Below are 11925 nucleotides of genomic sequence, written 5' to 3'. Positions count from 1 at the left end.
AATGTGGAAATTACCATTTGGTTTTCTACTTCTGGAGTGTAGGAACCGGAATAGGTGTGACATTCCAGCCTAAAGCCGCCCTGAGCTGTTAATGAGTTTTTGAAAATCCTTCCAAAGTGACTATAAGATCTTTTTTATTTTATCTGAAGACTTGGCCTTCTGTGGGCAGGGTAAGACTCACTGTGGTGGGAACTCAGTTCTTCCTTCCTTTTGCTGAAGCAGTCTTGGAAATATCAACAGACCTAAGATTTACCTTAATTTTATGACCACCGAATCGCAAAAACAAGACATTACCACATTGGCACATCCTGTGGTTTCCATGTGGTCTTTCCCTAGAATTCTGCCAGAGTTCCTAAGAGTAGTTACTTGGTTCTCACAATGTTCCCTCTGAGGCTTGCCACCAGCTTGCTAAGAATTCTGAAAGCTCACATTCATTATTAAATATTTCCATCCAGTGTGTTCAACTGTAACTTGAAATAGAGTTATATTTTGCATTTGGTTTATATGATTGATTAACTCATACCTGTTTTGCTTTTATATGTACGATGTTCAAAATAAAAAGGGTAGTCAATTTTAATTGTTATTTGTATTATTAGAAATGACTCCTTTCCTTTTCATCATAGCCTATTTCATTAGTAAGTGGTTTAATTTTGCATAATTACTTGTGATTTTTACTACTTCACATTTGATATTTGGAAAAATAGAAAAGGGTCTAATTTATCTTCCTACTCTAACACACTAAAAAATACTCTTTTCACAGACAGAATACTTTTTACCAAAAAAAAGAGAGAGAATTACACTTTTGTTGAGGACATTTATATAGGCATTTTTGAAATTCTATGTGTATTTTGTAAAATGCTGTCATAGTTTTAAATAACTTGAGAACTTCAGGTGAAAGCTCTTACATAAATGCAAATTACAGTAGATTATATTTGAATGTCATTTTACAAAACAGCAAGGATAGAATTAAAAAACAAAGCTAAGGATGCAATAAAAGTGACTTAGAAATTCAGACCTGGATGAAGGCAAAGTAGTGATCTTTGCATATTTTGAGGCCAGTATACTTTCATAGATGGTAGACATTGGTTATGGTTCATTGTTGTTGTTCAGTCGCTTAGTCAGGTCCGACTCTTTGCAACTCCATGGGCCGCAGCGTGCCAGGTCTCCCTGTCCCTCACTGTCTCCCAGAGTTGGTGGGAGTTCACATTCATAGCATCAGTGATGCTGTCCAACCATCTCATCCTCTGACACTCTCTTCGCCTTCTGCCCTTGATCTTTCCCAGCATCAGGGACTTTTCCAATGAGTTGTCTGTTCACATCAGATGACTAAAATACTGGAGCTTCAGCTTCAGCATCAGTCCTTCCAGTGAATATTCAGGGTTGATCTCCCTTAAAATTGACTGGTTTGATCTCCTTGCTGTTCAGGGGACGTTCAGGAGTCTTTACCAGCACCACAGTTAAAAGGCATCAGTTTTTTGTTGTTCTGCCTTCTTTACGGTCCAGCTCTCACAGTCACACATGACCACTAGGAGTACCATAGCCTTGACTGTACAGACCTTTGTCAGCAGGGTGATGTCTCTGCTTTTAGCACACTGTCTAGGTTTGTCATCACTTTTCTGCCAAGAAGCAACAATCTGATTTCATGGCTGCAGTCACCGTCCACAGTGATTTTGGAGACCAAGAAGAGGAAATCTGTCACTACTTCCACCTTTTCCCCTTTATCTGCCACGCAGTAATGGGACTGGAGGCCATGGTCTTAGTTTTTTTAATATTTAGTCTTAATATTGCTCTTTCTCCTTCACCCTCATCAAGAGGCTCTTAATTCCTTTTTACTTTCTGCCATTAGAGTGGTACCATCTGCATATCTGAGGTTGTTGATGTTTCTCCCACCTATCTTGATTCCAGCTTATAACTCATCCAGCCCAGCATTTCTCTTGATGTGCTCAATGTATAGGTTAAACAAACAGGGTGACAGCAGACAGCCCTGTTGAACCAGTCAGTTGTTCCATACAGGGTTCTAACTCTTGCTTCTTGACCCACATATAGGTTTCTCAGGAGACAAGTAAGATGGTCTGGTATTCCCAACTTTAAGAGCTTTCCACAGTTTGTCATGATCTACCAATACTTTGGCCACCTCATGCGAAGAGTTGACTCATTGGAAAAGACTCTGATGCTGGGAGGGATTGGGGGCAGGAGGAGAAGGGGACGACAGAGGATGAGATGCCTGGATGGCATTACCGACTTGATGGACAAGAGTTTGGGTGAACTCCAGAAGTTGCTGATGGACAGGGAGGCCTGGTGTGCTGCGACTCATGGGATCGCAAAGAGTCAGACACGACTGAGCGACTGAACTGACTGACTAACACAAAGGCATTAGTGTAGTCGATGAAACCCAGATAGATGTTGTTCTGAAATTCCCTTGCTTTATAATCCAGCAAATGTTGGCAGTTTGATCCCTAGTTCCTCTTCCTTTTCTAAACCCAGCTTGAACATCTGGAAGTTCTTGGCTCCCATAATGCTGAAGCCTAGCATGCAAGGTTTTAAGCATGACCTTACTAGCATGGAGGGCTTCCCTAGTAGCTCAGATGGTAAAACGTCTGTCTGCAATGCGGGAGACCTGGGTTTGATCCCTGGGTCTGGAAGATCCCCTGGAGAAGGAAATGGCAACCTACTCCAATATTCTTGCCTGGAAAATTCCATGGATGGAGAATACAGTCCATGGGATGACAAAGAGTCAGACACAACTGAGCAACTTCGCTGGTGGTTACTAGCATGGGAGATGAGTGCAATTGTCTGATGGTTAGCACATTCTTTGGTACTACCCTTCTTGGGAATTGGGTTGAGGATTGACCTTTTCCAGTCCTCTGGCCACTGCTGGGTCTTCCAGGTTTTCTGACATAATGAAAGCAAAACCTTGATGGCATCATCCTTTAGGAATTTGAATAGTTCTACTGGAATATCATCGCATCCACTAGCTTTATTAATAGCAGTGCTTCTTAAGGGCCACTTGACTTTGCACTCCAGAATGTCTGGCTCAGGGTGACTAACCACACCATCTAGTAATCCAGTTCCTAAAGATCTTTTTTATACAGTTCTTCCATGTATTCTTTCCCTCTCTTCTTGATGTCTTCAACATCTACTAGGTCTCTACCATTTTTATCCTTTATTGTGCCCTTCTTTGGGCCGAATGCTCCCTTAATGTTTCCAGTTTTCCTGAAGAGATCTCCAGTCTTTCCCCTGTTGTTGTTTTCTTCTATTATTAAGCACTGTTCATTGAAAAAGGCCTTCTTGTCTCTTTAAGCTGTTCTTTGGAACTCTGTGTTTAATTGGATGTACTTTTCCCTCTCTCCCTTGCTTTTCACTTCTCTTCATTCTTCTGCTGTTTGTAAAGCCTCCTCAGATAACCGCTTTGCCTTCTTGCTTTTCTTTTTCTTTGGGATGGTTTTGTTCACCGCGTCCTGTATTACAGACTTCTGTCCATGGTTCTTCAGGCACACTGTTAACTAGATCTAGTCCCTTGAATCTATTCGTTACCTCTACTTCAAATTCATACAGGATTTGACTTAAGTGGATATTAGTTATGGTTCACAGGTGAGGTTAATATTGTAGCTTTCACTGTGGAGGTTAATTTGCATTAAGGGTCAGCATGAAATTTCCTCACTAGGCTGTTTTCCCACAGTTAAGAGAGTGCCATGTTTATTTTGTCTACCAAACCTTTGTTCATCTATTCCTCCTCCGTCACACATCTTTATCTCCACCTGCCAGCTAACTCCTGTCTTCTCTCTGACACCTTGTCTGGCCATACTGAGTTCTTCTTGTTCAGTCCCAATATACCATCACTCATACTGACTTCTTCATGTTCTGCCCTGTATTCTCAGGCACTTTTGAAATAGTGAGGTTTTGTTGCAATAAACGATAATATTATGTGCTCCTTGAGGGACAAGATCATAAGTCCTTGGTGCTCTGTGTATTCTAGATGTATTTATTTATGATCGTGGAGTATATGTCTAGATGAAGCCATAGGGAAATGATTTGTTTCAATTGCATAACCTTATAGACCAGGAAAATGAAGTTGTAAAGAAGTAAATAATTTCTTCTAAGGGTTATTGCTTGTGTTAGGTGTAAAACCAGGCCTAGTATTTAGGTGTCCCTGTTTCCAGCTCAGTATAATTTCTACTGTTCCTTCCTGTATTCTTCATTCAACAAATATTTATTGAGCATCAGTGACAGGCACTCTGCTAGACCCTGATACTGCAACACTGAGTTTGTCTCGGAACTTGTACTGTGATTAGGGAGAAGGATACTAACAAGTATCATCCGGATAGATATACACTAGCTACTGACGTAAGTGCTATTGAGGATTGTGTGGTTCTGAGAGAGTAGGTAATGGGTGGAAGATTTCCTTAACAAACTCGACTTTGGCTTGTAGGAAGTTGGGTTTATGTATGACTTTTAAATCTGACAAATATTTGTTGTCTGCTCACTCTGTGCTGGGCCCCAAAAGAAACGAGAGCCAGGAGCTACAGCCCCTTCCTTCAATGTATGGTCTAGAAGACGGTAAGTCAAGAAATGTAGAAGTTCCATGGTTCAGAAGATGCAAAGATCACATTTTGGGGGAGAGGAGGAACACTGGGAATATCTTCTTGAGAGACAGCATAGGATATGGTGCCTGAACAAAAGCTAAAAGATATGGAAGGGAATAGAGAAGGTCTTCCAGATGTAAGAAAAAGCACATTGAGGTAGATCAAGAGAGAAAATTGGAGGAGTTTTCCAACAGTAAAAAGTAATCTCATTTTCCAGGAAGACTTTTCAGTTATACAACTGTTGAGAATGTTGTCTCTTTCAGTCAACTGAAATTAAAGATGGAAATGCAAATGTTCCCTCTTGTTTCTCCTCCTGGAGCACATAATCCCGTGCTTTGGTTGCCAGCTATATGGACTGTTCCCCCTACCGCCAACCTACCCCTACACCTCACAGCAACTGTGTCTGTGGACTGTCCCCCACCCCTAACCCTACCCCTGCACCTCGTAGGAACTGGGTCTAAGTCTTTAATTGCTGTATTACCTAGCATTTCTTTGGGGTTCAATAAACATTTAATCATCATCTTGAAAAGTGTCTGCTCTGTTGAAACTGTTTTCTCTAAGTTCCCTACCTTAGAAACAGAAATAGAACTCCTTCCATATGACATGGTTGGCCCGTTGTAATGAGTATCAAATTCAGTTTTTAAATATTGCCTACACTATTCTGTGTCATCATGTAGCTTTTACCCAATTTAAAGAAGTCTCGGCCATTTCTCCCTATGGATAGTATAATAGTTTGTCTAAATATTATTGTAGGAAAGTGCTGCAGAATTACTTCCCCATTAGCATGTGTTAAGTGGCCAGCTGCTGTATCCCAGGTTCAGTGTAAGACATGGTGTTATTGGTCAATCTTATTAGGGAAGTCCGTGGAGAAGCAAATGATTGGTACCTGATCCAGCTCAGCCACAGATACACTTTATCTTTTATAGCGTTGCCAAGAATAAAAATTAGGGATATCTCATGGAAAGATCTAGATTTTTGGCTTCCCTTGATAACTCAGAAAATCTGGCAACACTCAGCTTGTATCCCAGTGGCAACAATTAGTTGGAGCTAACTAGCAGCTGTCCTCTTTCTTTAGGGTCTGTGTTTCTCAGTGTGCTGCAGTTCTCATCACTCACTATTACCTACATCCAGCCTGTTTTACTCATTTCTGTGGCTTCCTGGCCCTTTTAACGCCCCTTGTTTTGGAGTGCTGTTGCCTTTCTGGGCCTCTTCTCTTAGTTTCCAATAACAATTTCATGGCCAGCCAGACAGTTAATTATGACCACAACAACTAGTGTCTACGTGATGCTTGATAGCTTGCAGTGGTTCTCAAACTTTGCCATGCATCTGAATTATCCAGAGGGTCTCTTGAAACAGATTGTTAATCAGTTTCTCATCCAGAAAGTTTGATGTAGGATTAAAGGATTGCATTTTTATGAAATTCCCAAGTAAGCCTGCTGGGGTGTGGACCACCTTTTGAGAACCACCCACCTACTGTATTGTAGCACAGTAATAAGCCACATGGACTTGGTGGGACAAGATGTTGCCCACCAGAGATAACATTTGGAAAGATTAAGCAACTTATCCAGTGTCAAAAGAGGAAGCAGAGTCCGATGAAAACCATGTCTTTAGAATGTGTCCAGTAGGAGACCATCCTGTGCATGCCTGTTTCTGCCTTGCATCTGCCTTCTAACTTCCACAGAATCCTCCAGAGAACCCTGTAAATCAGATGTAGCCAGGAAATCGAATTTAGGATTATACTATGCATGATCATTGTCATATCTCAGGACACGAAGAATTAGAACTTGTTTGTATTCAGTGAGCAAGGGCAGAAGGACAGGGCCCAAAGCTTGACCTTAAGATATAAGGTATGAGACATACCTGCTGGGCAGAGTGGAGCGTGCCCCATACCTAATGTTTTGTGCTTGGAGGAGGTCCACTTGAGCAGGTGGGACCAGGACAGTCTTTGGTATCGACATAGAGCAACGGGTGCCACAGAGCCAGGCAGAGCATAGCACTGGGGATTCGTTGGGGAACCAGTGACATATTTTCAAAGCGGGGGTTTCATGGAAAGCTATGATTGGCCTAGGCCCACCTGGAGTGACACTTGGAAACAGGACTTCAGGATAGTCAGATTGCTGGGATAGGACAGATTGTCTGGGCAGGAACTAGGTACATAAAACAATTTTAGGGATTCATCTTCCAATATTGGGGTGCAGGGCAGAGCTATAGGGCTTCTCACTTACCAGATCTGATGGTCACAGTCAACGTAGAACCAGCAAGAAAGGTGGTTTCTTCAATTTTGGCACTTTAGGCTTTGTAAAATCTTATTTAAGTAAAGATTAGTCTAATGACATGGATTCCCTCCGTCTTACGGGATGAGAAGGAAGAGAAAGATTGGGAACCAGACATGCCTAATCACAAGTTTAAATTTATTAAATTCTATCTGCTTGAAACTCTATGGAAGGAATAATTAGGTCATCATGTAATCAAGATAGCCATTCACTAACCTAGTTCACAAGTTTGTGTATCTGTGCAAAATCAAGACTGTTTTAATAAATTAGTAGCCATCTGTCTCCAGTTTTCAAGATAATTAGTTATTATATCTGTTGATTTGCACATTTATGTACTGTATAATTTACATGTATACTACACCTATGAAATCTATTTTGTTAAGATTGTTAGGCAGTGGTGTATGCTGGTTAATTTGGAGGTTGACCATTTTGATTTTAATCTTGTTGAAAATTTTTTAAAAGTCTTTTTACCTCTTTCCTACTAAATGTTGTATATAATGAACATAACAAAGTCCTTTTTCTGTGTTAAAAATTGAGTAGACTCTTCAATCTGATAAGATATGAGGTAGATATAAAGTAAATATTGAAAATTTGGGTGTGTGGGAGTAGAGGGGGCATGGTCACTATTGTGAAAATCAAATCATTACCATTAACTGTTCTTCTAGTAGTTTTACACCCTAATCCTCACAGTGAATCATAGAAACTAATGCTGATTAGTTGAGTCTGATTGAGTTTTTGCTAAGATATAACACTCATGGGCTGTGTATATTATGTGTTTGATTATAATAAACTATAAACATAGAGGGGATAAATAACCCAGTCTTTTTCCCTTTAATAATATGAACTGTTTTAGGATTATGGTCATCACCTGAAAATAGTCATTATTTGTAGCATACCGTCCTCATTGTTCCTGTGGGAGCTGAACAGTCTGCTTTTCTCTTATCATCTTTAGGTAGCTTCAGCATTTACTCTGGAGGAAAAGATTTGGGACTGGGTTTTATCTAAGGAAAAGAAAAAAGAAGCAGCATTACTTTATTACAAACCAGTTTGAAAACCAGTATATGAGGAAAGACCATAATGCAGTGTGCAAGCCAAGGCAGTTTTCTTCAATGGAAAGGAGATTAAAACTGCTTTTTTTTTTTTTTTTAAACAGGCTCATGCACAGTTAGTTCGAGAAGTTGATGTGGAGAAGGTATCTGCATTTGAGAATCCATATGTAGATGCAATAAAGAGTTTATGGAATGATCCTGGAATCCAGGAATGCTATGACAGACGACGAGAATATCAGTTATCTGACTCTACCAAATAGTGAGTATTCCTCCGAAGGCCCTTTGCATCTTCCTCTTTTCTTTCATGGTTTCTGCAATGAGACCGTCTCGGTCCTGTGTATCGTATCTGATTCTGACTGCACAGTTAGGAATTATAGATATTAAATTTGTGCCAGCTTTATAAATTTAGACTCTATGTAAGGGATTGGCATCGTGAGTCAGGGAGAGTATTTCTTTTATTGTTTTCTGTTTGAAAACCAACCGAAGACTCTAGGAATCTGCATTCACTAACCCATCTCTTCCCCCAAATTGTAAACCAGTGATTCTCAAACATGTACTTCATTGTGATTTGAAATCTGATAATAATCAATTTTAATGCAAGTTTCTGATCTTATTCATGTGTTGGAAAGCACCTACACAGAAGAACCTCTAATAAATACACTTAATTATGGCTTCTCAAACATCAGATTTCCTGGTTTCCAGACATAGGACCTTGACTGCTTTCTGGGACCCACTGTTTTGTTGATGGATAGGTTTGCTTTTGCATGGAAATTGCGTGTGAGTCTAATTTTGCATGCATCCCAGGATTATTTTGTGAGCTGTCGATCACAATCATGTGTCCCAGGAGGGATTTGCATCCTAGAGAGATTTGTTAATTCTCTAGATTAAATCTTGCCTAATAAAAAGAAAAGTAAAGATTTGGCAATCATTGGATTAATGTAATCAATGTGGTCAGCAATGTAGATAATCAGGCGCCTGAAAAATGGAATTTTGTTTTTTTTAGTGTTTTTTTTTTCAGATTTCTGTCTCCATTATGTTAACCCAGCATTTGCCTCTTCTGTTGGTTCTGGGCAGACAGAAGAAAGGGTGGAAAGTATTCTGCAGCCTTAGGCCAGTTTGTATGTTGAAATGACCCTCTGAACAAGGGCCGGACTGTAGGGGAAATAAGGAGCCCTACGTGCAGATTGACATCGCTTAACAGTGCAGGGAAGATCCAAGAGCAGTTGGGCTCTGCTTTTGCAGTAAAGTAGATCACGCTCTTACCCTAGTTCTAGGCATTTGTTTAAGATGAGTTATGATTCAGGTCAGCCACAGAAATATTGCCTGGCCAAAACAGTACTTGGATTCCCAAGGTAAATCTGAATTACGTCATTCTGAAAAGTGACGTGAAATGCTCAGGAGACCGTGCCTGTCGTGTTTAAGCCAGTACCCACCCCGTGTGTCTCTGAAATGCGTGCTTCCTCATTCCTGGCTTCCTCTGTCCTCCTTGCACACTGCCTGTCTTCCTCTTCTGTGTCTGCCTGCCTTCCTTCGCCCCGCCCCCTTCCTCTCTCCCTTTCCCTCTCTCCTCTCCCCTCCCTGAGTTCCAACTGTGTAACTTTCTGTAAGTACAGAGATGAGAAGATGCATTCAGCTCTTTTTTGTTCCAAATTCTGCCCCCTCAACCTTTGACCAGCTGTCTTCCTTTTCCATGCTGCCCCCTCTGTCCTTCTGTTTCCTTTGCCATTTTGGATCTCATCCATCTCCCCACGTTGCTGCTGTGTTTTACCCCTTGTCCTTGTCCCTGCTCACTCTGCCTTCCCCTGCCTGCTGGTTTCCTCATCCGCCCTCAGCTCTGGTCCTTCTTTAACTCCTCCACTTCTCGATTCACTACTGTGATGCCTCTCCTGGCCCCTACCAATGAAGAACTCCTCCATTAAAAAGTTACATTCACCAAGAAATCCTCTTGCCTCCCATCATTTCTAAATCCCTTTCTTTTTACTTTAGCGTAAATCCTGTCTCTCCCCCTCCTCACCTGTTCTAGTCTCTACCTGTCCCCCAGATCTCTTCCTACAGAGAAGTCCTGTGACTAGGGCATCAGAGCACCAGTGTCCGATAATGACGTGCTTACCGAGTTAGGGCTTCCCGTTAGGAAACGATTTGCCTCCTGCTCCTCGAGTAGGCTCTCTGAGAGATTCCTGTTTGCCCTGAGGACACCTGGGTCAGCTGCTGCAGCTGTATTCTTGAGACAAAGCTCCACCACATGTCTGGTGACATTACTTCAGCTCAGATTTGTGGATTCCTAGACAGGTACCCATGAGTTGCTTTAAGGCTAAGAGTTATCCGCGACAGTTACTCCAGGCCCGTGTTAGCACTGTGATGCTGGGGAAAGCCATCATCTTACCTCGGTCACATGGGCTGCATCTGCCATAAAAACACGCTCACTCTGTAGGCACATCCCTCATGTTAGAGCTCAAGATGTGGGGGCACCTGGGATGGGCTGATATCAACCCCTGCAAATGATGACTGTTTAAACAGTTCTAGTTTCCCTTGGTGGGGACAGGGAGAACTCTATTTTCTAAACATGTGGATATATGTGTGTATGCACATACACCTATTTCATTTTGCATATGTTTATGCAAAAGTAATAAAGTACGTTGTAACAACATGTCCCTATATCCACATTTCAGTGTGCATCTTTAAAAAAATGGACATTTTCTTACATAGTAAGTAATACCATATTATACCTAAAAACTAATCATCAGTCCTTTTTATCATTCTATATCCAGTTCATTTTCATATTTCCCAAACTCTTCCAAAATGTTCTTTAGAGTCAGTTGATTTTAGGACAACACGCTACATTTGGTTTTTATGTCCCTTAAGTCTCTTAATCTAGTAGAAGCCTGTTTCGCGTTTAACTGGCATGTCAAAAAGACTGGCCTAGATTGAGTCTGACTGCCGCTTCATTGCATGATTTAACTTTCTCCACTGCCTCTTGGATTTTCTACAAACTGAAAGTCACATTTAAAGGCTTGGTTAGATTCCAGTTAAACACTGTGAGTAGAGCACACAAGATTTTGTGCGCTGGTTTACACGTCATTGGTAAGTTAATGTTCACCAGTGAGTAGAACATACTCTAAGTGATCTCCTGCACTGGTTTACTTATCATTGGTAAGTTAAGGTTTACCAGTGAGCAGAACACACTCTAAGTGATCTCATGCATGGGTTTATCTGTCACTGGTAAGTTAAGTTTCACCACAGTGTTTGGGCACTGACAGCCTCCATGATAAACCTGTATTTTTTTCCTCCTGCCACCAAAAACAATCTGTGTGGTGTGACGTTGTCATTGTGTAGTCTCCAGTTCCCCATAAACTCTTCACCTGATGTTTTAATTCTAATCATTAAGTCTTGTCTGATATAAGAATTCCAAATTTTATCCGTTGGTCTACGTTGGCATTCTTCTGTGAAGTACAAGGTTTTCTTCTCTTGATGCTATTTGATTATCCTGAAATACATTTTCTGCCAAAAAGTATATGTTTCAATCTTTTTGTTACAGTAATTTGTTATATAGACTAAATAGCTGGTGACTGTATAATTTATCATCAAACCAGGACATTTTGTGAAGGAAAGGGTTACTATTAATAATTAGAGTGAAATAGCAGGTGTAAACTGGAAATCTAGTCAAGCAGGAACATTTGATCATCTTAGCTAAATGAAACCTAGGGAGGTTTCATTTTCCCCTTTGTTTTCTCTAGAAGACTCTTGTTTACTTTCAGGGATTAGAACCAATCACTTCCTGCCAATTATGGAAATTGTGTGTGGAAACCTGAGTTAGCTGGCCCCATGTTTCTGTTATCTTCATAGGATATTTTGGTACTTTTTGTATTATAGCTCAGTGCCCAAGATGCCTAGCTGGCCTGCCTTTAATTCCATTGTGCCAGGAGGCCAAGTATTGGAGTCTCTTTATTCTTCCCCATCTTAGTCCTGGGCACTTTCCTTTTCTTAGCCAGGAAAACCCTCTCAGCACACAGAGAAGGCCAT

General features: G+C 40.9%; 1 protein-coding gene across 3 annotated transcripts in view; it reads left to right on the top strand.

The window, feature by feature from the left end:
- The window catches only part of GNAQ (guanine nucleotide binding protein (G protein), q polypeptide), a 252662-nt gene that overhangs the window by 143986 nt on the left and 96751 nt on the right, over positions 1-11925 (top strand). For all 3 annotated transcript variants that reach the window (XM_010851137.1, XM_010851135.1, XM_010851134.1), the window contains exon 3: positions 8010-8164. In XM_010851137.1, coding sequence (XP_010849439.1) covers positions 8010-8164 — 155 coding nt within the window. The remainder of the gene's footprint in view (positions 1-8009; positions 8165-11925) is intronic.

Source organism: Bison bison, unplaced genomic scaffold (genome assembly GCF_000754665.1).
Source record: "Bison bison bison isolate TAMUID 2011002044 unplaced genomic scaffold, Bison_UMD1.0 scf7180017864298, whole genome shotgun sequence".
NCBI classification, from domain to species: domain Eukaryota; kingdom Metazoa; phylum Chordata; class Mammalia; order Artiodactyla; family Bovidae; genus Bison; species Bison bison.
This window is presented reverse-complemented; position numbering and strand designations above follow the sequence as displayed.